The 27,521-nt window shown below is 38.3% G+C and overlaps 2 protein-coding genes across 2 annotated transcripts; one reads left to right on the forward strand and one right to left on the reverse strand.

Annotated features, from left to right (window-relative positions):
• Positions 1–5,099: 5,099 nt before the first annotated feature.
• gatm (glycine amidinotransferase (L-arginine:glycine amidinotransferase)) lies at positions 5,100–8,269 on the reverse strand. The gene is made up of 9 exons (XM_053319216.1): positions 8,156–8,269; positions 7,091–7,309; positions 6,784–6,979; positions 6,443–6,633; positions 6,080–6,217; positions 5,820–5,984; positions 5,624–5,687; positions 5,417–5,533; positions 5,100–5,286 (listed from the first exon to the last, which is right to left on the reverse strand). Exons 1-9 carry the CDS (start codon positions 8,222–8,224, stop codon positions 5,174–5,176), a joined length of 1,272 nt encoding a protein of 423 aa, XP_053175191.1. The 5' UTR covers positions 8,225–8,269; the 3' UTR covers positions 5,100–5,173.
• Positions 8,270–17,473: 9,204 nt separating this feature from the next.
• zgc:158482 (uncharacterized protein LOC100009650 homolog) lies at positions 17,474–27,333 on the forward strand. The gene is made up of 10 exons (XM_053321302.1): positions 17,474–17,951; positions 19,933–20,142; positions 20,228–20,386; positions 21,620–21,744; positions 24,373–24,567; positions 24,934–25,024; positions 25,264–25,462; positions 26,526–26,623; positions 26,763–26,893; positions 27,157–27,333. The coding sequence occupies exons 1-10, from the start codon at positions 17,474–17,476 to the stop codon at positions 27,331–27,333; spliced, it is 1,863 nt and encodes a 620-aa protein (XP_053177277.1).
• Positions 27,334–27,521: the final 188 nt, after the last annotated feature.

Raw genomic sequence — 27,521 nt, forward strand, 5'->3', positions numbered from 1 at the left:
AGTTCTAATGCTATAAAAATGTTATTTTCACAAAAAAAAGAAATCACTTTAAAGTGTGATCTGCAATGAACAAAGTGTCCCTTTCAGTCTGCCTCATTCAATAATGCTTATACAATTACAGTGAGTGAGTTACTGTATACTTTGACACAATGTTTTGACTCCTTTTTATAGGTTACCTTGAGCCTATATTTAGACTAGGAAGCCAAGGACCTTTATTGAATGTTCGTCTCACAATATTGTCTCACACACTTTTTTCCTGCTTTCCTTCATCTTACCATTATTATAATACATATAATAATAATGTTTAATGATATATCACCTTTCAAGAGCAGGTCACAAAGTGCTCCACAATACACACAAAAACAATGCAACATCCAATGCAGACATTCAGCTTAAAACACAAGTCAAAAACAAAAATAAAGAAAAGACAAATGGGTTGTGAGCTGTTTTTTAAAGGAGGCCACAGTATTCTCAGATCATCAAGTCCAATGGGAGAGAGTTTGAAGGTTTAGGATCAACAACCTCAAAAACACAGTATCCTTTTGTCTTGAGCCTGGAGCGAGGGACAACGAACAAATTCTCATCCAGTATTCTCAGATTCCTGCTGGTGCTATACAGTGTGGCTGCAGTTGCTGTTTATTGCAGGCAGGTGCTTAACCATGCAAGACTTTGAACATGATTATGAGGATCTTGAACTGTATTCTAAAAGCCAGTTTGAAGGCATCAGTACTGGTGTTACATGAGACCTTTTGGTGGAACTTGGTCAGGAGCTTGGCAAGCAGCTTGTAAGCGTTTCATGGATGTCTTGCTAAGATAGGTGAAAGGTGGATTGTAGTAGTAGGAAATGAACACATGTAGAATCATCATCAATCTCTATCACCACTAGGGACACATTGGGCCTGACTTTAGCAATGTTCCTCAGCAGGGATCTGACCAATTTACATCCTGATCAAGATTCAAAATAGCCTCGCCCATAGAAATACCCAGATTACAAAGGGTAGGTTTAACAGAAGAAGATAAAGAGCCAAGAATTTCCATCACCTTTCGGACACTGTCGTCAGGGGCAGAAATGAGAACATCTGTTTTATCAATATTTAGCAACAGAAAATTATCTGCATATCTTTTATATAGTTGAGGCAGTTCAGTGGAAGACTTTAACAAAATGTATAATTGAATATTGTCTCTAAAACGATATACCGTTAAAATGACTTATCTGCCCAAGTGGAAGCAAATACTATGCAAACAGCAATGGGACCAGGGCAGAACCTTGGGGGACAGCACAAAACAGAGACTCAGTTGATGAGGTATAATTATGAACTGTGACTGATAGGGTCCTGTCTGAAAGGTACAAAGAGAACCAATCCAAAGCTGATGTAGAGATATCCACCCACTACCTGAGCCTCTCAATCAATATACAGTGGTCTACCTTATCAAAGCAGCACTGAGCTCTAACTGTACTAAAACATAACATTCTCCTGCATCACCCTGTATTAACAGATCATTTGAGACTCTAAGTTACCTTAGATATAAAAAGTAACTTAGAATATAGGCCTGTAGTTCTGGGGCAGATAGGGGTCCAGATAATTTATATGTATTTATATCCATTATATGTATTATAATACGTATTATTTATTCTAATTAATATGTATAGTTTTCAGTTTTCATTACATAGGCATCCACACAAAGCAATACACAGTTGCCACATTTTGAAAGGTACTTTAAACAGGAACACTTTTTTATTACATTATGACATCAACGGACACTGGAAGAGTAAACATGGGAGTTACAATCAAGTGAAAAGGTGAACAGGAACCACCTCTTGGGAGATTACATCAAACATTTAAAGGATAGATTCACACTTTATACTAAAAAGACAAACTTACAATACCATTTAATTTGTTAGCCTGTTGAAGCCTAATTTCGGCTTAACTTACACATGGATGTGTGTGTGTCTGTTGTTTAAAGATAGATTTCTTTTTCAAACATGAACTTATCCTTTAAGGAGGTTAGTCTGTGAGTCAAAACCATGTTAAGTACATCAGGCACTTATGGCAAAGATGGTTTTCCTGATCTCAAAACTCAATAGACCTTTTGTGTGTTCTCTCTAACTCCAACCAAGTAACTTGTAACCACTTTTATAGGAAAGTATCCTCTTTTTATATTTGGTTAAAGCATCACACAAGCATGATTTTATGGTCCACCTGTGACTTCTTTACAATATGATTTCAAATAAATACTTTCTTTATCTGTCATGCACTGCATTGAAACCATGTATACCATTGTTTGGTGCATATTATGTTGCATTTTGTAAATGTTGTATTGTTTATTTATGTTTATGAAATATATTGTTCTTTCTTCCTACGTGGATATGGACATTCTATGAGACATTTTTTATTTATAAATTATATACATTTACCCTCTAAGGGTCCAGTTAGCAGAACAGCTGGACTGGAATTCAGCTAATAAAGTCACCCCTAGCCATAGCTGCAGAAGATGACTGCTGTTTTACTCCAGACTTTAAAGCCTGATCATTAGGCCTACCGGATCCTAATCAGTTCTTCTGTTTGAAGACAGTTGTTGAGGCGGCTGCAGTATTGCGCAATTAGGCAGCTGTACAAACAAGCAAACCATCTGCAGAATACTAGTAGGAGCAGAGAGCAAAAAAAAAAGAGGTACAGCTCAACAGCTGTGAAGAGAGGCTAAGGTGACTTGGCTTTAAGAGTAACTATCCTGACGCATGGTCACCTTCAATGGAGAGTGTGATTCTGAAGTTTGATTAATCAGTAGGCCTATGGGACATGCAGCCCTTGTCACAGGCCACAGTTGTAGCCTGATAGTGTTCACTTTGCAGTGCCTGATCCAAGTCACATTGTGACAAAGGTGAAGCAGTTAAATAGGCAGCATGCTTATGCCGAATGTCAGAGAGTCAGGCTGTGTCCACTGGTAGAGAACAGTTTTGGTCCCATTGAAGTCATATGCTGTCACAGAGGGGTCTGAAAAAGGTTAATTAGATTGGGGAAATTGTGAATTCAGACTCTGTTGTTTACAGCACAATTGGATCAATCCTCAGGCGGTTTTCCCCAAATCAAAGCTGTTTACTTGTTATAGATAAATGTCCTTGATAGTCTTGAGTGTACAATTTTCGTCACACTCCATAAGATACTATATGGCTTCACTTTAAAGGGAAGCTCTCATCTTGAGTGTAAAGTGTGGTGGCTGGTTTATATGACAATAGAGACTATACTGACTTTGTAAGTTCTGTGCTGTGAAATTAAAGCAAATAACTTAATGTAAATATGGTAGCTTTAAAAAATATAAGTATAAAGAAGACATTCTTCAGCTACATTTAATTGGAAGAAGTTTAGTTTTTAATCACCACCAGGTTACGGAGAGCAAGCCATACAACTGAATTTACTGTTAAGATCGAAAATTGATCTACACCACACACAATATTATTCTGTATTTACATCTTAAATAAACTATTGCTAATGTTGTTCAATAAACTTCAGTGTTGTGTGTATTTGTCACCACTAGATGGCAGCAGAATGTATACATCAACAGGTTGTTGCAGTTTATTTCAAAGCCTTCTTGTTTCTTAATAAAAAAATAACTGCATAAACTTTTGTGTGTTTACATTTGTAATTATACTTTTGCCACGTAATAGATATTCATTTTATAGTTTTTAATATTCCTAAATAGTCATGGAGGTTTGTCATAAATATTAAAATAGTCAGTCAACTAGTTCCCATTAAGTAGATGGATCAGTAGACAACACTCTCCTATAAGCTGTCTAGAGTGGTTATTTATTGGAGATAAAACTGTCAATGATGAAACATTTCAGTACTGTTAATCTTAGTCTGTCAATTAGTCTTTTGCTGTTCACTTAATAACTTGTGATCAAAACCTTTCACCCACACCAGAATGAGAAAACAGAAGTAAATAGAGCAAGATTCTATACAGTATTATTATTATTATTATTATTTATTTTTATTATTTTTAAAGGTGTTTGTGCTTTAGTGAACTAAAAGGAAAATACCACTTTCCATGAAATAGCTATTCACTTTACAGAACACATCTTATTTTTCCAGATATTCACTGAAGAATGCAAAAGTTATGTGACCTCAACTTAACCAAACGCATAAATAAATAATGCAATTTGAAAAACTACGCCCTGCAATATTTTTCACACCAATATATAGGTTGAATGTAACACAACCCCCCCCCAAAAAAAAGATAACACAATGACACGCTACTTGTTTTGATTTTATTTAATAATGTTGCATACTACAAAATTTCACTCGCATTCCTCCACTGAGCCATAACTTCCTTTTAATTTATTTAAAATAAACATCAAGGCAGACTTGAGGAGGTAAACATCAACAAGCTTATATCCTACTGCACATGCAACAAAGCAATCATGAAACATAAATCTTCACAACAAAACATCTTTCATTCTGTAGGCATTTTTGTTTTGCAAAAAAAGCGGCCAAGCAGTTCAGTGATAATGGCTAGCAGCATATAACTGGCCCAGATTTGCAACAGGCGAAAACAGCAGAGGCAACAGGTACACAATATTTGATATGGACCGCATACTTAAGTATACTTAGCTATATAAAAACACTAATTGTAGGGAGAGTATGAAAAATATAAATATAACTTTGTCTGTTCAATCAATTAAAATCTTTACAAAATAATATATTAGCGATAAGAAATGAATATAGTTTAATGACCAACGTAACAACTTTTATACATTTCTTTAAACAAAAAGAAAATACTTTGGAAAACGATAGAATTATAGTTTTTGAGTTTTCAAGAGGAGGGAGTTTCTTCCCTCCTGTGCCCTAGTTTCAATGACATTCACATACCAAACTGTACCTTGTCCTCAAAGTTATGGCTTTTAGATGTATTAACCATAAACAATTCAGCTTCACAATAGCCAGGCCAGAAATGCAGTTATTATTGAGATTACTGATTGAAGGAAAGTGGTTTTCATTTATTATTATCATTTGCTATTGAGCATATATATCTGAACAAAACTGTTTGCAAAAAGGCATTGCGATGCACAACGATGTCAAATCAAAAACAATCCATGCAAAATTAAAGTGGCATCAAAATACCCAGCTGAGGCTTTAATCTTCAAAGCTCAATAAAAACTGCCTATTTTCTGGCAAGGCTAATGGAAGTAGGACTGCAGGGTCCCACGGCGGCGGACATCAGTTGTCCAGCAGTGGAAGCCACCACCCAGAGAGTTGGCATGGCGAATGTTCACTTTTATGGTCTTGATACCTGCATCAAAAACACATTCACACATCATTACACAGCTTTAGTTTCATGCACCTGCCTCACAGATGAATGGGACTGTTGAAATTAATATTAAATAATGTAAAACAGTGCAAAAATAAGCTGGAATACTCACCGAGGCTTTCAAACATCTTTTGAATACTGGTTTCATTGCCATCAACCATAACACGCTTCTCACCCAACATCAGTACATTCATAGACAACCATTTGGAGGACATCCACAGTGGGTGGTCTACACAGAAAGCGAGTGTGTTGTTTTTGCTATGAGAATTCAAAATGTTCTGCTTTTATAAGAGAAGACAAATTTAGTTTTGATACTTACCATCAGGAATCAGAGGCGTTGGAGGTTTCACAATAGTCCAGCCGGCCTTCTTGAACATGTCAACCTGAGATACAGGACAAAAAGCAGCTGTGAAAATGGGGTACCTTGTGGTGTGAGTATCTGTCCACAAGATGACAGTAAAGGACACTATGAAACATGGTCAACCAAAAGGAACATTCAGCCTTTACTGACTTACCTGGTGACATGGGCGGTCAGGGTTTGACAACACCAGTCCCGGCCCGATGATGTTAAAAGTGGCATCAATGTGCATGGGGTTCGGGTCCTTGAATGAGATGATGTGGATTTTATAGTCGGGTGCCAGGTGACGACGCATCCACTCAATTCCCATGTAATTTGTAACCTGCAAAATAAGTAAACAAATAAATAAAACCCATTTGAGGATATGAATGGAATATTAATGCTCACAAACACACACACACACACACAGCCGCCTACCTGACTCCTTTGGACAAAAATGTCCGTCCCTGCACGAATGAAATCAGCAGCATCGAAGCAGGGCTCGTGCTCCGTGGTCACAAACTTCCCCTGGGCAGCCAGCTTATGTCTGTCCTCCACTGTGCGGATGGGGTAGTCCTGAATCGTGTCACACAATACTGGTTTACACTCCAGCAATTAAGCAGTAATATGCAGTCAATTTGCACACACAGTACAACAAACAGCACAGTGCAAAGAAGTCAGCTGTGATTTGTAGAAACTGAATGTTTAAAAGCTTTTAACACAGCCTGCAGTTGAAATATTTAATATGTATTTTACTTGAGCATTTACCAGCAGGAGAGATAGAGGAGATAAGGCCTTTACCTGATCATACAGCTCATCCGACATAGTGGGTTTAGGAGCTGTGGTCCACTTAGCACCTTTTCTGAAGTACTCCTTGATCAAAGGTCTGTATGCTCGGTACTCAAAGAAGCGAGCCCTCCAGGCCATAGGAGCCTCAATAATCTCATTTCCCACAACCATAAGGATGTCTCTTGGCATGGCAGCATACATGCCTACAATAAAATACACTATTAGCTCACATAGAACATTTAAAAATGGCATGGTATGCATTATGAAACAGATAAATGTGCAACTTCTATCATCAAAGATTACTGGATTTTAGCCGTAGAGCAGAAACAGGTTACACTTTTACATATGTTTACCTGATGAGATGAAGTCTGGAGTTTTGTACTCCATGGACCAGTCAATGGGTTCTGGTCTCCTCACAGTGACACCCTCATGACGCAGAATATTGCACATTTCTTCAATTTCAGAAACAGCTTTCTTCAAGTGTTCAGCAGGAAAAGGTTGGCCCCCATGCTGCTGGTAGAATTGCCAATACTTCTCATATGTGTTAGCCTGTTGAGAGAGGGTCACAATGCAATAACATGAAGTTAATCTCATTTTGGCATCATTTCACAGTTTTGACATTGGAACTCCTGCTGCATATACTGAGTCATTTAAGCTTACTTTCACTTCCACAGTGAAGGGAGGCACATGGGCGTTTTCAGCACGACCCACGATCACCTCCTCAAGTGTGTCCCATTCATTGTGGCTGCAGACAGGACACTCCTGCAGTTCAGGCTCAGTAACATGCTCATCTACCACTGCACGTTGAGGCTGTGCAGCTGCTGCGCTGGAGGTGCTCTCAAAGGTCCTCTGCACCCATCCAGTCACAGCCCGGCCAATCTGAAGAGAAAGAAAATATTTTTTTTTATTTTCTGTAGCAACAAAAAATGCCAATAGAATAATCCAGATATAATTATTGAACAACATAAAAGAAAAAAAATAGTATGCAGATAGATAAAATACGTATACTGGTTGTCAAAAACTAGCTGTGTGTAACTGCTAAATATTTGTTTTAATCAAATTTAGTGCAAGAAATTGAGTGAAAGTGGTGAAGTGAAGTGATAGAGTCAAATAAATGACTTGGCAGGCAGGTCACACACAGTAAATTGATAACAAACAAAAACACAGTGACCTTAGATAACCATAGGGTTGTCAATGAGAAATATATTCAGTAAGGTTGGATTTGTGCCAAAGTACACGTGTTATAAAGATGCCTTATCTCCACAGAGGGGCGCCCCAATGAGGCCCCTGTTGCCTCAAAAGCAGCTCCAGTGTCGCTGAGTGTGAGAAGCATCTGTGCCAAACGGCTGTTCACTGTCACTCAGGGAGCAACAATTAAAAAGAAATGGTTTTCTTCTTTGCCTTAATCAGTGGTTTAAAATATTATTTTTTATGCCCCAAATAGTCGACTTGATCGGAATTTCTTCGAGTTATGTAGGCTATTTGCGTAAAATGCGTTATCAGTGCAACAGAATACATCAATAAACCAATTAAACTGATTTCAAGTGAAAGAGACAGTCGAGCAAATTTTCTTTATTCGCGTTGACTGACATGTGCTGTTTTCTAAATTTCACACTACTTAAATGCTTTTTTTAATCTGTAAAAAAAAAACCCAAAAAAACCCAAAAACCCAAAAACCCATTTGCAGATTTTAAAAAAAGACACTATAACCATCATAATACCAACCATGGCTCCGATCAGATGGGCAGCTTCGGCCCCCCTGCTACCTCCTCTCAGACACCTTACTCGCAGCATTGTCCAATGTAATAGTACTCAGTATGTCAGTGAAATGAAACGGCAGCGTAGTATCCACCTCTGAGTGTGCTCATGAATGAAGACGCCTTCTGCTTTATAGGCGTGTGTCAGTGGTCCGCTTGCGTGGTTAGGGGCAACGTGACCTGAAGTAAAACGTATTTCTGAAATATAATCCCTTACACCAGCAGATTCTTATCAACTGGGCTACTAGAGTGGAAGGTTTCCAAGGAGGGAGCAGCTGAAAAAGTCTCAAGAATCACTTTTTAAAAATTAAATATTCAAAATGTCGAAAGTCTAAAAAGTGAGGATTTCCCCCCAATCATGATTTGTTAATATATTCAAACAATACGGTTAAAATTTATTTAAAGAAGAACTATTAATGAATCAATTTTTAAAAAAGAAGCAGGCAGCTCTAGACTTTGCTATAACCAACTAGTGTGTGGTTGGCATGATTCAATTTGTCTTCCTGTTTGGAATCCTGCGTAAATATAATATCATTAACAGTATAATATCACCATAAGTTTGTCAGGGAATACTAACAAATTACTTTGGAACGTGCAGGTAAGTGTGAAGAAGGAGGTGACATAATCAAAGAGATAGGTTGTCGCCACATGCTTCACTGGACTGTGCTCACAGGAGTTTCACAACCCAAAGACCTCAGTGACCGCTGATATCACCTCACCCTCTGGCTCAACCCTAAGGTTCAAATGATAGACACTGAGGATGCCTTCAGCAGCATCATGCACTGGTCCCACAGAGACAAGGATGTTGTTTTAAAAGATATGTTATTGTAAGTTTTGATGTCCAAGCTCAAACTGGAATTTACTGAAATGTACTAATCTTTTTATCATAGAAGTTGCAATAATCAATTTATGGTCACCAGGGGTCAGAAAAACACAGCAACTGCCATATCACCAACTCACTTGGAAGTGACAGACAGGACATTCCCACTGCACAGGCTCAGTAACATGCTCCTCTTCAGCTACATGGTGCAATTGTGCAGCTGTTGCACTCAAGGTGCCCTGGAAGTCCCTCTACACCCATCCAGTCACTGTTTGGTCAAGCTGAGGGGGAAGAAAATCATCATGATATTTTTTATGTTCTGCAGCACAAAGAAAGAGTTCCTGAGATATAGTGTGTTAATGGTTGAGCTTTTAGAGGTACAGTACTGTAGATGGATATTGTTACTTTTGGACACAGCCAGCCTAGCTTTCTCCTAGGTTCCCATAGCTTCAGACACTCCTGCTATACAGGCTCAGCACCATGCTCCTCCTCCACAGCATGGTGCAGTTTTGCAGCTATTGCGCTCGAGGTGATTTGGAAGGGCCTCGGCATCCTGTGGTCAACACCTGAACAGGTTGAAGAGAAAGAACAAGCTAAGCTATTTGGCTGCTGGCTGTGTAGCGTCAGGTTTACTGTACAGACAGACGAATTAGTATCAATATTCTCATTTCTATTGGAAGAAAGAAAGTTATTGAGGTTGTAGCAGGTGGTGATGGTGGTGTACTGGAGTGCATTAAATGCAAAAATGTTCCTTATATTTTGGCCCCTCGTGTATGTTAATAGTGTGGTAATGATTAAGCTTTGTGAAAGTAATTTGTATGCTGTTGTTAAGAGGGTCCCATTCATTGTAGCTGCAGATGGGACACTCCTGCTATTCAGTAGCCAGGTTAACCAGCCTAAGAAGAAAAGTGATCATGACATTTTATTCTGCAGCACAAAAGACAAATGCATGTGGGAGATTTATGGGCTCCGATGGATTTTTGGCAACCTCACAGTGACAACAATACTTCAGGAAGTAACTGCACCCAACTAGCAATATAATATATTTTACACTCTCTGATTAAACAAACAAGGTATAGTGTGTTAACGAGTGAGCTTTAGAGGAGCTGTAGTCAGATTTTGTCACTTTTGCTGCAGCCAGCCAGCTGTTTCCCATTGGTTTAGACCAAATACTCCTGCATCAACACGACAAAAGGGGCTCCATGGGGCAAGGTGTGTTGTAAGTAGCTATGAGAGGATTTTTTCACATTGAGTTTAAAGGTTTATCAGATGCTGAAACACTGCACATCAACAAAATACAAGACTAGTTATAACAGCAACAATCATCTTTATTTTTGTCGTAGAAAAATGCTGTTAATATTTCAAAGTAATCTACCGGGAATGTGTGTGGAATGTTAGTTCTCCATGTTTTTGGCACAAGCAAAATGTTCATATTCCACAAAATGTTTGAATGTACAATTGTTTTAATTTATACTCACATATATTAATACTCACAAAATATTATTCAGTACATGTTTAACTCATGTTAATATGGGCATATTTTGACATAAATTTCAAAAAAGTAAATGAACCAATAAAAATTGTTTATTTTCCAGATGATACTGATTATTAAGTGTTCTCAAGAGTCTTTGAGTCTTAGACTCAACAGGAAGACTTTCAATTGAGAGACTTTGGTCCTGAGAAACAGTAGGATAAATCCCCCCATTGAGTCCAGACTTCTGCTGGGACTGATCAGGCTGATTAGGTTACTGTGCTAATCAATGTGCAAAGACTGGACAATGATGGGGAGGTGGTGGGGCATGCAAAACAGCATTCAGTAAGCACTAAAGCAGAGAGGAAGAACAAATATTTAAAAGACAGCTGCAGTATGACAGGCTGACAATTAAGGTGTGTCACTATGCTATTAGTTAGATGTGACCAGATGGTATGAATAGCTGACGTCTTAATTGACACCCATAGAAATCATGAGTGAGCTGTGTGAGGGATCAGAAGCAATGTTTGAGTGTGCAAAAAATAATCTTCCTGACCAAACATATTGAACCAGTCTACGTGGTTCAGCCTGGTACTAAAATGGCTGAGAGAACTGCAGGAGTTTTGCTACAAAAGCCCACAACTGTGCAGACTATGTCACTAAATTTCGAAATGAGTCATCAATCAATCAAACTGAGAGAAGTATAAAGCAAACCTGATGTCAGCATATTTCTGTGTGACCAAATATTGACTGAATGCTTTAAACTTATTTTCTCAAAAATCAATTAACTTAGCTTTGAGTTTTACTAATACACTTTGAATGAATTATTCAACTACTGTTAGTTAAGTTACAGGCACAACAATTGACTGCAATAAAGTGAAGAGCAAACAAAGACAAGAGTGACACCTGCAGGAATTTAAAATTACTTTAAAATGAAAATGCAGAGGAAAAAGTCTCATTACTTTCTGGAGAATTTTACAATTGTAGTGTTACCAAAGTTAATAAAAGACATAGTGTTGGAGATTACATTTTTCAATTGTAGTCACACTGTGTGAGTGTCTGACTGTGTGAGCCTGTGTGTATATTTATATGTGCATGTGTGTGTGTGTGTGTGTGTGTAACTGCATTTACTCAAGTAGGCCTACTTAAGTCATTTTGAGATATTTGTGATTTACTTGAATAATTTCCGTTTTATGTTACTTTATATTTCAACTACGCTACATTTTCGAAAAAACATTGTACTTTTTACTTCACTATACTTATTTGGAGCCTGGAGTCTTCTTTTTCCTTCAGCTGAATGTTGGAGCTTCACTGTGCCAAATGATGTATTTTACTCACTCAGCTGCTGAACATGGAAAGTTTCTCTGTGGTCCCATTTGACACTGTTTTCCCAGCCAACCCAGCTGTTGATTATAAATCTCTTTTTCCTTTTTTTTCATTTATGAAGAAGAGGCCAGAAATATGACACCACTATAGAACTCCCGGACAATTATATGACTTCTTTTTTTGTTAATACAGAGTATTTAAGGTTTAACCTGTGGTCTCTTAAATTACTGTTTGAAAAACAAAAACAGCAAAAATCACCAAAAAGTTAAAAAAAAAAAAAAAAACACCTTATCAATCATTTGACAACCCCCAGATTTGTCTTGTGACCCTCTGGAGGGCACGTGCCCCCCTGATTGGGAACCATTAGACTAAACTAAACTGTCAATAAACTACTTAAACCTATAACTTCACATTAGCTACAGTGCTGCCTACACATTGATGCTTTAGCATTATGAAAGTAATCATGTCATATATGATAGTCACTTAAAGTACAAGACACTCTGCAGAATGAGCACTTTAAAATATATATATTTAAAGGACCAGTGTGTAGGATCTAGTGGCATCTAGAGGTGAGGTTACAGATTGCAACCAGTGCAATACCCCTCTCCCTCTAAGCATGTAGGAGGGGGAAGGGGGCATCTCTAGAGCCACTGTTTGGTTTGTCTGTTCTGGGCTACTGTAGAAACATGGTGGCACAACATGGCGGGCTCCGTGGAAAAGGAACTGCTCCCTATATAGATTTATATCTATATAGGGAGCAGTTCCGTTATAGGGCTCATTGTAAGATAACTAAAACAAAATGATTCCTAGTTTCATGAAATATACATAAATTGAAACATATTTAAAACTACACACAATTCTACACAGTGCACCTTTAATACACTCAGCTTGTAATATTACATACATACATTGTTGTACAAGATCTTAAAGGTAGAATATGTAGAATGAGCAGAACAACGCCATCTAATGTCTCGAGATCGTAGTCGCAACAACCAAAAAGTAATTCCAGCAGTCGGGTTGCCAGGTCCGGTGCCGGATTTTATTTTAGCTCTAACTCTGTAAATATACCACTTTATCCACATGTCTAACCTTTTTAGGCGAGAAAGTAGCCCTTTAGATCCACAATGTGACGCTAATTTGTCCAAATAACATCTGCTTAAAGTTTTGTTCCTGCGAATTCGGAGACACTCAAGTTAGCCGTAGCGAGTAACGCACTTCCGGTCATTTTCACAAAATAAAACACCCGTTGCCTTTTATTATTAAGAAAACCATAACGATAGAGTTGGTGCTTTTATTTTGAAAACAGGAAGCGAACATACCCTCGCTGTAACTGACTTGAAACAGAGACATTATAATAAGAGGAGACATATCACTCCCATTGAAATGCATAGGGAAACTACGTAACGCCAAGATGGCTGGTGTTTGCACATGTCCCGCCTCTTCTGGTGCCGTTGCTCCAATCATTTTGCTGGTCCTACGCGGTCACGTTTTTGCGACACTTGGAAGTCAATTTCAACAGCGACATTTTAAAACATATGATCAGCAGTTTATACTACTTTGTGTACATATATTTTGTAATGCTTTATCCAAAATTGTGGCATGATCTGGGAAAGTTGACTGTGAGCAAACTCCTGTCTCTGCTGTGAGCGTAAGATGACGTCTTGCTGTCAGTGCCTGCCGTAAATGAAGACTGTCGTGAAGTATTGCGCATGCGCAGTCCAAGATGCCTGTAAGGAAAAAGGCTTTTAAAACGTTAATTTGATACCAAACCATCAAACCCTTTCAGCGATTATAGTTTGATTTTCATCGTGATTTCAAAACATATGTTTTTTATGTCCCTTAGACCTCGGAAAATGGAGATACAGCTCTCTCCCTATTCATTTAGATAGCCGGTTGGTCTTCCTATGGCCAAATAGCTGCCCGGAGGCGAGTGAGATGACTTGCCTTAGAAGGACTTTGCTTGAAACCACCGAGGTACATTACATTGTAACGCCAGTGGGAGTAGCAGCAATGTCTCTGCATGTACTGCCTAATCCTAAACACCGATTGGCTTGTGTGTGGTGTCGTCAGAAGCAGAAGAGGCTCACGGTCGTAAACATCTAGTCACGTGTAGGTCAGGAAATGACGTAAACGGACCGTATATGGTTTGTTATTCGTGTTATTACATTACGTGTTGGAATAAATACATGGACATATTGAGGAAAGTATTCCGGTTTTATGAAAACGGATTTCATATTTCACAAGAATGGATACTTGGCGAGCTGTACAGAAAGTCCTGAGTCATAAGATGATCGTTGTGGATAAAGGGAAGACTTTGAAGGTATGTAGGCATTATAGCTTTTCTCACTTAGCTGAGTGGCTAGCCGAGCTAATCGGTAATACTATTACGGCTGTGAGCAACCATATAAGTCGTGAGTGGTCTTGAATGAATCAGAACAATCTAAGCTTTCCAACAATGTACGGCATGAGTATATATGTTTAAGGGTTGGTGTTTAAAACATTCAGAAGACCGTGTGGCTACCTCCTAACATCTGTCCCGTCCCGTGAACGGAACAGCGTGCGTTAAGAGGTTAATGATCAAATATCAAAATCCGAATAGCGTCAGAAAGTCAACCCACTCTCCACATTTCCATTGCTACCGTTTTGATACTTCATGGTACACAAACAAATAGCATCTCATATGAAAGCTAAGACCCTAGCGAGTTCAACAGTACCACTATTATTGCGCTAAAAACTCAGTGAACCAGCAGCATACAAAGGTAAACAACCACTTATTTACAGTGACTAACAGATATTCTGTCTTACCTTCGAAGTTTTGTGATGAAAAGTTGTACTTAAGTGCAAAAAACGCTGGTTTTAGTGAGTCCAACACGGCCGTGTTTGTTTACAACTCCATTTCACCCAGTGCCAGCCTACAGTAGCTGCGCCGGAACAACAGACAACCCTGGCAACCCGCAATTCCGGCCGCTAATTGGCTGGTACAGTGTACACAGAACGTCATTGTCGAACCCGTCAAAATTTTTTAAAAATATTAATTCAGACTAAATTTTTTTTTTATGGAAAAGCCCTAACCCGTGGCTGTATTATTTTAAAAAAAATATAGCTTTTAATAAATATTCTACATATTCAACCTTTAATACCTCCTCCACCACTAAAACTCAAAAAGACCTCAAGTAAAAAACATCAAAATATATTTAAGATTCACTTTAATTTCATTTCCCTCAGTTTTTGCATACAATAAAACAAGATACTGTTTCTCGTTGTCAGAGCATTAAAAAGATAGTAACAAATAAGTAAGTAGGACCCAGATAAGACCCACCGGACTCTGACCGTGACGTCACAGAGGCGACTTGCCGAAAATATAACAAAAAAAAACACAAGGAGGTAAACATGAAGGAGCTGAGGTTGTTGCCGCATTTCTGGTTTGTGTGTTCGTGTACATGACGGTAGACATTATAAACTTTTTCCAGCAGACCCTTTGTACTACTGTTCTTCTTCTGCTGGGTTTTTAAAAATGCTGCTTATTTTGGCGCTTTCTGTTGACGCCACAGCCCGCTTTGAGTATACTCAATCAGCATCAAATAAACGTCAAGCCCCAGCCAGGAACTTTTCGGGGGCCAAACGGATACCTATCCCGAGGGAGTGACTCAGTTAGACCCCGTAAAAGCTCTGGAAGATTGTCCTTCGGGGGAGGTTCCTGCAATGAAGACACACACCAACCGCCCCAGCCCCGTAAAATTACCCTGAAGTTCCTGCAATGGAGACACAAACCAACGGCCCCAGCCCCGTAAAATTACCCTGAAGTTCCTGCAGTGGAAACGGGGCTAATCTCCCGTAACTTTTATGGCTAAACGAGTCCCTGCCTTGGGGTCGGTACACCGTTCAGGACCGACTTCAAATCTCGCTTATACTCAGGGCGAGATTTGGCATCAAAAGAAAGTGCCAAAATAAGCAGCATTTTTAAAAACCAAGCAGAAGACGAACAGTAGTAGAAAGCGTCTACATCGCCGGAAAAAAGTTCATAGCGTCCACCGCCATGTACACGAACACACAAACCAGAACCCAGCACCACCTCAGCTCCCTCCATGTTTACCTCCTCATTGTCGTTTTTTTTTTGTTATGCTTTCGGTGCATCGCCATAGCAGGAACCTCCCCCGAAGGAGTCTCTGCCTCGGGGTAGGTACTCCGTACAGCCCAGAATAAAATCCTGGCTGGGGCTTGAGGTTTACTCTGTGCTGATTGGGTATATGCTGCGGGATGTGGTGTCAACAGAAAGCGCTAAAATAAGTAGCATTTTTAAAACCCAGTAAAAGAACAGTAGTAGAAAGGGTCTACACTGCCAGTAAAAAATACATAGCGTCCACCGCCACCTACACGAACACACAAACCAGAAACTTGGCAACCATCTCAGCTCCTCCTCGTTGACGTTTTTGTTGTTATGCTTTTGGCGCGTTGCCTCGGTGAAGTCCGGTGGGTCCTATCCGGGTCCTACTCTGCTATGGAGACACAACGGCCTAGAATGAAAGAGTGAAGATGAAGATTTAATATTACAGATGTAATATGCATAATATCATCATTAGATTATTAATACAGAAGCAGCGTCTAAGCAGCAAGTTACTGTTGTAACCGCTGCAGGTGGAGTAAGTGTCAATTACTTTACAAGCAGTTAGCTAATTTAGTCCAGCATTCTCCAATCTATAGGGGTCGGGCCCCTCCAAAAGGTCACCAGATAAATCTGAGGGGTCATGAGATGATCAATGGGAGAGGAAAGGAGAAAAAACAAAGTTCTGAGACACAAATCTGTTTTCTAATCATTGATTTTTGATTAAATATTGGATAATTTAAACATTCATTGAAATCAGACCATGTGAGAAGTTTAGAGAGTTTTAGGAAAAATCACTATTTGGTGGAGCTGTTAATAACTCACAAAACATCTCAAATTTAAACCTGACTACACAGTGCTCTTTGTAAGACGTCGCGATCCAAAAATGTTGGAAACTACTGGTTTTATGTTTAACAATATGTTGTATTTATCCATTGTGTTAAATCTTTACCTTTCTTTCTGAAATGTTATAATATATAAGCATGAAGTACCTCATAACTGTCTTTAAGTAGCCTAGTAGTTTAGTGAATGTACTTACTCCTACCTCTGCCTATGTTATTAATACTTATCCCAGAAAATCACAATCACTTTCATCATATTAAATACTCAAACTCCTCACTGTCTGTCATCTGCTGCTCTACCTGCTGCATTTAACTGACCCGGTCAGAGTGTTTACATGTCACTGCAGCCTCTCTAACTGACCCTGACACTGATCCTCTGTCAGACACATAAATACTCCTACATTCTTTATTTTTGTTATTCTCTTAATGACTCTTTAATGAGCTCTGTAAATCAAGTTTTTTAAGGCGCCTCTTTCTTTCTTTTCTAGAAGAGCAGAATACTTTAATTATTTACTCCAAAACACATGGCATTACTTCTCCTTAATCGTTAAATATTCTTAATTATTCAGATATTTGACCTTTTCTGTGATCTTAATTTGAGACAAAGCCCCGCCCCACTGAACAAAATCCTTATTCCCCACATTCCCCAGTTTGCAGTGGGGGCTGCTCGCTTTTTTTTTTTTTTTTTTCTTACAGGATTTGTAGCTTTGAAAGTAGAAAACAGGATGGAAACGTGTATTTCAGTAGTTTTAGCAACTATCCTCATCATACCATTCGCTCTGAAAACTTTCACACCTTATGTCTGGGCGGATATCTTGTACGTCGTAGAGCTGCTTCGGATTTTAGTGAAATTTGTTTCGAGGCGAAGGAGAAAACCTTTCTTCTTTGTTTTGGACCGTTTCTTGGAGCAGACCGCTGCGCATCCAGACAAGCCCTTCGTTGTGTTTGAGGATGAGAGCTTCACATACTCCGACACAGACAAGAGGAGCAACAAAATCGCCAATGCACTTCGGTCTCACCCTCGTTATAAAGCTGGAGACACCGTGGCTCTGTTCATGGGGAATGAACCAGCCTTCATGTTTACCTGGCTGGCTTTAGCTAAATTGGGCTCTCCTGTTGCTCTTCTCAATTACAACATCCGCACCAAGTGTCTACTGCACTGCTTCAACTGCTGCAAGGCCAAAGTGTTGATAGCAGCACCAGGTATAACAACGTCTGTATGTTTGTCTTCAAGTGTGTGTGTGTGTGTGTGTGTGTGTGTCTCTTTTCAAAGTGAGCAGTAACTTCAAGTTTAGGACTTGAAGCCAAATGATTTATGGTCTCTGGTTCCAGTTTTTCTGCCAGGCCTCCAGGTTCTCAATGCAATGGACTTTGAAAAAGCTTTTGGTTCACCATGAGGCACAGATTAAGCAAATAAATGGCCACGGTATTATCTCCAGATTTTCCATAGAAAGTTTTAAGAAAGTATTTCCTCTCAGTGTTTTCATCAAACATGTAAAGGGATTTGAAGATTTATCCTCAGTGGACTCCTGCCAGACTGATCCAGCAGTCATGTGGAGTGCAGGGGGCTTAACCTGAATATGGAAATGTTTACCATCTGAATCTAATATGTATTTGATTGTAATCTGTAATGTAATTAATGATAATCTGTAATTATTTAATAGAATTTGAGGTAATTTACAAGCTTATTTGACATTAAGAGGATTTAAGCGTTCTAACAGCGTCCATCAGAATTAAATATGTATTTGATTGTAACATGAATAATAATCTTATTTATTATAAAATGTAGGTAATTAATAAGCTTATCTGACATGAAACAGGATTTAGTACTTTATATGCATTTTGTGGATTTACTATTCAATCCCTGCAGTTTGACGTTCTCTATATTTAGCATGGTTTTTAATTTCCTGTGTTTATGATCTAATGCTTGTTTATTTGGGTTTGCATTGGCCTTTTGTATTTATTGCTTTTTTCCCCCGTGAAGCACTTAGTGAAAAGTGGTATGCAAATACAGTTTATTGTTATAAGTATAATTTGGTTCATAAGTATACTTTAGTTTATTTTATTATGCATTCAAATACTGTACAGGTGCAATATTGCAGGAATCTGGAGCTGTAATGATTATTCTCATTATTGATTCATCTGTTGATTATTTTCTCTATCATTTGGTCTATAGAATGTCAGAAAAAAGCCAAGATGTAATGTTAGCTGTGATGTATTATCCTGATCAACAGAGCCAAACCAAAATATATTCAGTTTACTATTATAAATCAATCAGAGATATTCACTTTAGAGAAGCTGGAACAAGATCATTTAAATAGACTAATCAATTAAATAACTGTTGCAAACTTATTATTATTATTTTTTTAAGTATATTTTTGAGGCTTTTTGCCTTTATTGTACAGGTTAGTAGAGAGAGACAGGAAATTGGAGACAGAGAGGGGGGCAATGACACGCAGGATAGGACCACTCAGCGCGGGATTCGAACTGGGGTCGCCTGCAGTGAGGACCGTAGCCTAAAGACCCATTGAGCTAAACACCATTATTTTTTATTATTGAATTATTTTCTTTACAATACATGGTCATCATACCAAAAGAGACTGTAGCAAAACCAGATATTTAACAACAAGTAAAGAACATCAATCTACTTTTGTCAGTTGGATATAAACAGACATCAGAATATGTTCATGAGCCAACCAGAGGGGTCTTAAAAATAAAGTGACTAGAAATGACTACTACTCATAGTTCACTCATTGCAGCATCTGTTTTCCAGTCTAAAAAGTCAGTGAAAGTTTTGCTGATGAGGTTGTGTATTAATTGCATTTTTCCTGTAAAGCTGTATGATTCATTCCCAACATCAAGGTTTCAAGGAAGTTTTATGATCATTCCAGAACATGTTGGTACATGAAAGGGAACAAAATTAGGTACTCGGGTACTGCATTAGAAAATATGAAGCTACAAAATCAGAAGGGGCACATGATGAACACATTATAATAAAACACATTATAAGAAATATAAAAATATGAATATGAATAAATGTGAGGGAAGATAAGCAGTTATCCATGTGACCTCAATTGCACATGCCCATACTTGCAGCATGAGATACAGCACAATATCTTGGCAAGACAATATATAAATTGAATCTCAGTAATCTCAGTGGTTATAATCGTGTGTCCTGCTCCAGAGCTGAAGGAAGCAGTGGAAAAAGTGCTGCCCTCACTGAGCGAGAAGGGCGTCACCGTCCTCCTGATGACTAAACACTGTGACACATCTGGAATCGAGAGCTTCTCCGATAAAGTGGACCATGCAGCAGACACACCGATCCCTCGATCCCTCAGATCAAACATCACATTCAAAAGTCCTGCAGTTTATATTTACACCTCTGGAACTACAGGTATCAGATTGATATTGTTTTTTTTTTAATTTCATGGATAATCTGCACCAACAACCATCTTCAGCTTTCATTGTTTGTGTTTCAGGTCTCCCAAAAGCAGCTGTGGTCAATCAGAACCGCCTCCTAACAGCTCTGGCTGTTTTATCCTCAAATGGTGTGTCGTCTACTGATGTCATCTACCTCAACTTACCTCTGTACCACACAGCTGGATTCATTATAGGTTTTATTGGCTCCATTGAAACAGGTGAGACAATGTAAAGTAGCTAAAACCACCTCCGACTTCAGTCTTTGAGAAGGCTTTGAGACTTTGAGAAGGCTGTGTGAGATTCCTTAGTGATGAATGAAATATTTACTGAGCAAACAAAGACTTGTTAAGTTTTTTTTCCTGACATTTCCTGACTTTTTGAAATAACTTTCCAATTCCCTGTATACAGCAGTCTTTTACCTTGCTAGATATATGTGTTTCACAGTGTACAGAGTTTAAAATCTGATGTCAAGTGGGACATTCAATGCTCTGGCTGTTTGAATGCACAACCAGAGGCTTCTGCCCTAAAATGATCAAACATTTTGGGTTCAGAATGATTCATAATACATCATACAAAAAACTAAATTATTGTACACTCACTTGAGTTGCAACTTGGACATGATCCCTCACTGAGTTCCCACCTGCAATCCCTCACAATTCACTGCATTTGTTGGAACACACAACCCAGCTGGAGGTATCACCTGAATCACAAAGTATTTTCTCATGCACCAGCTGTGTGTGTGCCCCATAAAGATTGTGCAGGTTCATGAAAGTGGTTCATCTGACTCAAACTGAATTCAACCTGTTTCCACTGCACGATACACAGAAAGTGACACAGCTGCTCCTCTTTCTCTCTCTGGGTTTCTTGCCCCCCCCCCCCCCCGCACAACCAAATGAAAGAGTCTTTTGTCATTGTGAATCAGTAATCTGAACAGAGCTGGATCAACCAAGACCAGATTACCTCTATTTTCTAATAGCCTTTTTCAAAATAGGCTAAAGTTCACGTTCCTGTTAAATATCTGGTGAGGCCTGAGTTGCACACATATTAGGAGAAACCCACACATAGCAGTCATGTTGTGAACTAAATACATGAGTTTCTGGTGGTGTTTAAGCCTTATGTAAATTATAATTATTAATGTCTAATTCAGCTAATTGGAGGGTAGAAATAAATATACTGTATGCTACAGTATGTACCTGTTTAATACAGGTTGGTATTTCATGACAGTTTCAAAACACTAAACCTGCAGTTAATCTTATAAATAGATATAATGTTTGGATATGATAATATCTACATGGACATTAACAGCTAACTTTAATAGCTGAATATTTTATTTTCAAAGTTTTGAAAAGCAAATGTACTGAATTGAAAGCCATGAAAATGTAACTTGAGCATGTTCATGTTGTGTAAATAATAATCAAATTTTCTTTCATTTTCTCTGTCTGACCTTGAAGGATCGACCATCATTCTGAAGAGAAAGTTTTCTGCCTCACAGTTCTGGGATGACTGCAGGAAGTACAGTGTGACCGTCGTTCAGTACATAGGAGAAGTGATACGTTACCTCTGCAGTACACCAAAGGTAGGTAAGCAGGTAGGCAGGTAGGTAGGCAAGCAGGTTGGTAGGTAGGAATGTAGGTAAGCAGGTAGGTAGGTAGGTAGGTAAGCAGGTAGGTAAGCAGGTAGGTAGGTAGGTAAGCAGGTAGGTAAGCAGGTAAGTAGGTAGATAGGTAAGCAGGTAGGCAGGTAGGTAGGTAGGAAGGTAGGTAAGCAGGTAGGTAGGTAGGAAGGAAGGTAGTTAGCAGGTAGGTAGGCAGGTAAGTAGGTAGGTAAGCAGGTAGGTAGGTAGGAAGGTAGGAAGGTAGGTAGTTAGCAGGTAGGTAGGTAGGAAGGTAGGTAGTTAGCAGGTAGGTACTTAGCAGGTAGGTAGACAGGTAGGTAGGTAGGTTTGACTGGTGGATAACTTCCAGTCCAGGTGCCACGATAAAATGTTGCCATTTAAAGTCCCATTACTGATTTTTAAATCTCTGCATGGAATTGGCCTTAACTATATCACTGATATGCTGAAATAGAAATAATCCTATGAGAACTTTTAGATCACTAGGGATGGACTGTGAGTGGTACCCAGGGCCAAAACTAAACAAGGAGAAGCTGTTTTTAGTTACTATGCAGCATTGCACTGGAACCAGCTGCCTGGTGGTCCCAGGAATACCCAGACCCTTGCAGCTTTAAAATCCTGACTGAAAACCATATTGTTGTCAAGCGATTTTTACTAAATGTCTTTAAAAATCAAGTTTTTAAAAACTTTATAAACTCTTTTTACTCTTTTATTTCTTCATCATAAGACTTTAAACTAAAAACAATAGCATAATATTCAAGTGGGAATAATATTTTTGTTTTTGCAGCATTTTAAAGAGCTGATGTTTGCTATGCTAATACTAATATTTTGTAACCTTTAATTTGAATGACTTTCTTGCCAATGAAAAGCGGTTTTACAGGAGTTGCTTTGTTTTCTTTGTGGGAAAGCTCTGTAGCAGTGCTTTGATCATGTGACAGTTATTACTCTCAGTTGAAACCCAAACCAGTGACATTCCTGTAGGGTTGACAGGAGACTGAGGTGACCTCACACTCAGTGGCAGGGAAACGTGGATGAGCTTTGGCAGAATGTAATTAAATGGTTTAGTGAAAAACATTGGACACAAGTAAACTATTGCACAGATGCAACATTAGTCACATACTGTTGGTTGACAGATTGTTATATTAGTCAAGCCACTATTATTGACCTTTATCTATTCATTAAATACCAGTTTTTTTAATACCAGAGTGATTGCTATTAAAACAAGTTCACATTGGATCTTTGGTAAGGCACTGTGGGCATGATGTGCCCTCATTGCCATCTGAACTACTGTATAAACGTCTTCACCCAAGACAGCTGCAGAAGCAGAATAGTGCCAACAGGCTGCAGCAAGCTGCCTTTCATACTGTATCTAATCAGAGATAACTTTCCAAATGTGTACATTCTCACAGAGCAGCACACACAGCTGGCTTACAAAAATAGAAATCGTTAAATCCCAACTATCAGTTTCCAGCCTTCTGCGTCATAACCTGTAGGGGTTTAATGGCATGCAACATTTTAGATCGATATAACTACCATTGGTTGAGATAATAACTAGACATTGTTCAGGATCATTTTGGGATATCATAAAGATATATTTACTGTATTTAGAAATACTGTAAATATTCTGCTTACATATGTAACCATTCCGAGTATCTTCTTGCATCACATGAAGAGGAGTCTCAATTTACTGCATGACCCCGTGCCACTCATAGGAGGTGGTTTTTCTGTATCTGGTCAACTCTAGGAATAGATGCTGGCCTTTACTCAGGAAGACCATATCAAGTAACTTGGCACCCATGATCTTCCTTGAATGTACTAGTATTTCACTGTACCGTCACATTTATCATAGTTAATTGAATTTCTTATACAGAATTTGTATGATTTTTTAAAGGAATGTGTAATAGTCATATGAGAGCATTTCTGCTGGTTTCTGACTTCAGATAGTTACATACACACAGGTATTACCCAGGTATTTGATCAGAAAGACGCCTTATCTTAATTAAGAGCTTAATTGGGGAACTTAACAGTTTATTATAAAGCATATAACATATATTACATATATATATATGTGTGTGTGTGTGTATGTGTGTGTATTGAACAGATTATTGTGTCTTGTACAAATTGTTCAGAATGCAGCAGACTACTAAAAAAAGAAAAAAGGAAAGAAATCATATCACTGCCCTCTTAATATCTCACATTGACTATCAGTTTTGATTATATACCAACCTACTTTCAGTCAGAGCCCTTCAAACAGAAACTGGTTGGCTGTTCCCATGTTCAGGTGTAAGACTGAAGGACAAACACTGGCTTGCAGAATCATCATCTCAAAATGTTTTTTTTTGTTGTTGTTGTTTTTACCTTATTCTCTTATTTAATTTGGGTACATTTGTCAGTGTATGTATTTTTCAATTTCTTTTTCATTTTGTTCTTGTAAAATCCTTCGTAATCTTGATAAGTTCAATATACATAAAGTTTATTATTGTTATTATTTATACACACTTAAGCTTTCCATCCTTATCCCTAGTAGGTATTCATTGTTTTTTTAAATGTGAAACTTTCAAAATGCTTGAACTGTTTTGTTTGTGTTTTCAGAGAGAAAATGATAAAGACCACAAAGTAAGACTGGCCATTGGCAACGGTGTCAGAGCAGAGATATGGAGGGAGTTTCTCAATCGCTTTGGGAAGATTCAGGTCAGAGAGTTTTACGCCTCCACTGAGGGAAATGTGGGATTTGTCAACTACGCGGGGAAAATAGGAGCTATTGGACGGGTCAACTTTTTGCATCAGGTAAGGAGAGAAGAAATCAGTTTTTGTTTCTGTTAATAGTGTGGATATTATGTATGGAGTTTATTAGCGTGTGTGACAAAATAATCACAACTCATGGTCCTTTTAGAAACATTTTCGGACTGCATCTTACAGGCCAGTAAGAGACATTGAGATGCAGTTGAAAGCTAGAAAGTGAACCTTGAGTTTATTCTGAAACATTCTGCATTGTATTTATGTACTGAATATCACCAATGCATACAGAAATGTTGGAATCACAAATATGCCATATATGTCTGTAAATAAATATGGGAAGTATATGTTTCATTCTGCTGTCTGTATAAAGAAAGTTTTATGCACTTTTGATGTCCTTTACTTCCCCCGCTGTAGAAGCTGTTTCCCTACACTCTTATCAAGTATGACACAGAGAGAGATGAGCCGATTCGAGATGCTAATGGCCTCTGCATAGAGTCAGCCAAAGGTGAAGAAACTTCTGCTGCTGTTAATATAAATTATACCACTAAATAACCTCTAAAAAACCTTATCTCAATGATCTGGCCATACATTTTCATTCTTACTCTTTGCACCATGACGCATATCACATCTGCATCTCATAAGCAGGGTCTCCAACCAAATCAGGACCCTGATGATGATAAATAAATGTTGAAGTATTTTTTCAATAGAAAATGGCAGTAACCATGTCTTGGCTTTGTCTTGAAGGTGAAACAGGACTGCTGGTGTCGAAGATCACAGATATTGCCCCTTTTATTGGCTACTCCCAGAATGAAGAGCAAACGGAGAGGAAAAGGCTTCGTAATGTTCTCAAGAAGGGAGATCTTTACTTCAACACTGGAGACCTAATGAGGATCGATAAAGAGAACTTCATTTACTTTCAGGATCGTGTTGGTGACACTTTCAGGTAAAACGCCTGTGCATTATTTGTTTCATGATTTTTATGTAGATTGTTGTAAACATAATTATTCACATAGATATTTAATGAATTAATTATCCATTATCAGGCTTATCATCAAATCACAAATCAAAGCTAAAAGATTAGTTAATGAAATGTTTTGAGGTCTTTGAACAGTAGAGGGTGAAAAGCCTGCCAATGTAGAGGGTGAAAAGCCTGTCAAGGAAAGTAGTCAATGGGCCAGTGTGTTGGATTTAGTGACATCTAGTGGTGAGGTTACAGATTGCAACAACTCCTTGACCTCACTCCTCCCTGTCTAGCATGTAGGAGAACCCACGGTGGCTGGGAAACTCGCAAAACATGTGAAAGGTCCTCTCTAGAGACAGTGTTTGGTTTGTCAGTTCTGGGCTACTGTAGAAAAACCTTTGGAAGAGGACCTGCTCCCTATGTAGAGGACTCATCCCAAACTAATGGAAACACAATTCTTAGTTTCTGTTTCAGTAATGAAAACATACTTATTAATATTATATTCCATTTCTGCCAATAGATCCCCTTAAATCTGACACACTGGTCCTCTAAATGATTAATTAAATCTTGTTTTCCGCTTTTCTATGAAAATTTGAAAGACAAAATTCTTTATATTTGATTGATTAAAAGCTAAAACAAAAGATTGAATGTTTTTTCTCCAAAGTAAACTTTGATTTTACTTGTGTCTTAATATTTTCATAAAGAGCCACGTACTGCTTGAGCAGGCACAATCCATGACTGTCAAAACTGGAGAGAACATTTTTCAAACTCACAATACCAACAATTCTGAATAATACATATATAATACATTTCCTATTGAGTATTGTGAGCAATTCTCAGCGGTTCTGTACCACTAAATATGCACCAGGCTGATTTAGAGTAACTTTGAGGTTCAGGGCAAACTTCTAGTCAAGCCCAGACATGATTACAGCGTGCAAAACAAAAACAAGATTTGTTTCCCACATGCACAGACCAGTAAGATGTACTGCTGCCTTAGAGAAAAACAAAGCAAAACTAATGAAGTGAATCTTGTTTGAGCCTATAGGTGGAAAGGTGAGAATGTGGCCACGACCGAAGTGTCCGACATCCTGACTATCAGTGATTGTCTCAAAGAGGCCAACGTTTATGGAGTCCAAGTGCCAGGTGAGGATCATCTCCTCTATGTTTAAAAAAATCAGAATTCTTAATGGTAGAACTACAAAGAAAGACTATAATAAGGTCATAAATAGCTACATTTTTTACATACATATGCTTTTTTGTGATTTTGTTTGACCTTTTTTAGGGCATGAGGGGCGGATTGGGATGGCAGCTGTCACTGAGAAGGAAGGCGTCCAGTTTGATGGAACAAAAATATATAACCATGTGGTTAGTTACCTACCATCGTATGCCCGACCACGCTTTATAAGGATACAGGTAATTTCATTTCACAAAACTACATGTGTATTTTTTTTGGGGGGGGGGACCCAAAAACATTTGTAAAACTAACAAGACACAAAGTTAGTGGTCAACTTTTGTGTCATCTTGTCAAAATGTGACAGTGATTTTCATTTTCTTTAATGTCAATATCTTATTTTAGAATAAGACATTGATTTATTATTATTAACCAACATTTAAAGATGGTGGTAATATCTTATAAGTGTATAAGAGTACGTGTTTTGTACTTTTCCTCTGTCCAGAATGCTGTGGAGGTGACGGGGACTTTCAAGCAGATGAAGGTGAAGTTAGTGGAGGAGAATTTTGATCCAGGATGTATCCAGGACCCCCTCTACATCCTTAATGATAATGAGAAGAGTTATGTGCCGCTGACAGCTCAGATCTACACCTCTATCATATCAGGAAACATCAAACTATGAACAGGTTTTTAGTTTCTGCTAAGTGTGCCTGGACATATACTATAGATACTTTTCATAACTTCAGCTCAGGGACTGAATAGAACTTTTTTAATAATACTTTTTATCAGTTTTGTGTAGTAAAACAATATTTAGACATGAATATCCTTTATTAAAAGCAGTAGAGGGAAATGAGAAGTGCAGGGTTTATT

This window comes from Scomber japonicus, chromosome 1 (assembly GCF_027409825.1).
Source record: "Scomber japonicus isolate fScoJap1 chromosome 1, fScoJap1.pri, whole genome shotgun sequence".
Lineage (NCBI taxonomy): Eukaryota > Metazoa > Chordata > Actinopteri > Scombriformes > Scombridae > Scomber > Scomber japonicus.

Bases quoted from the DNA above. Each gene is read 5' to 3' on its own strand.
- gatm (XM_053319216.1), bottom strand. From the start codon at position 8,224: ATGCTGCGAGTAAGGTGTCTGAGAGGAGGTAGCAGGGGGGCCGAAGCT. The intron at 6,980-7,090 runs GTAAGCTTAAAT...CTCTCTCAACAG, and splicing joins CCTTCACTGTGGAAGTGAAA to GCTAACACATATGAGAAGTA. The intron at 5,534-5,623 runs GTAAGTATCAAA...CTTTCTGTGTAG, and splicing joins AACGCCTCTGATTCCTGATG to ACCACCCACTGTGGATGTCC.
- zgc:158482 (XM_053321302.1), top strand. From the start codon at position 17,474: ATGGAAACGTGTATTTCAGTAGTTTTAGCAACTATCCTCATCATACCA. The intron at 17,952-19,932 runs GTATAACAACGT...GTCCTGCTCCAG, and splicing joins AGTGTTGATAGCAGCACCAG to AGCTGAAGGAAGCAGTGGAA. The intron at 25,025-25,263 runs GTGAAGAAACTT...TTTGTCTTGAAG, and splicing joins CTGCATAGAGTCAGCCAAAG to GTGAAACAGGACTGCTGGTG.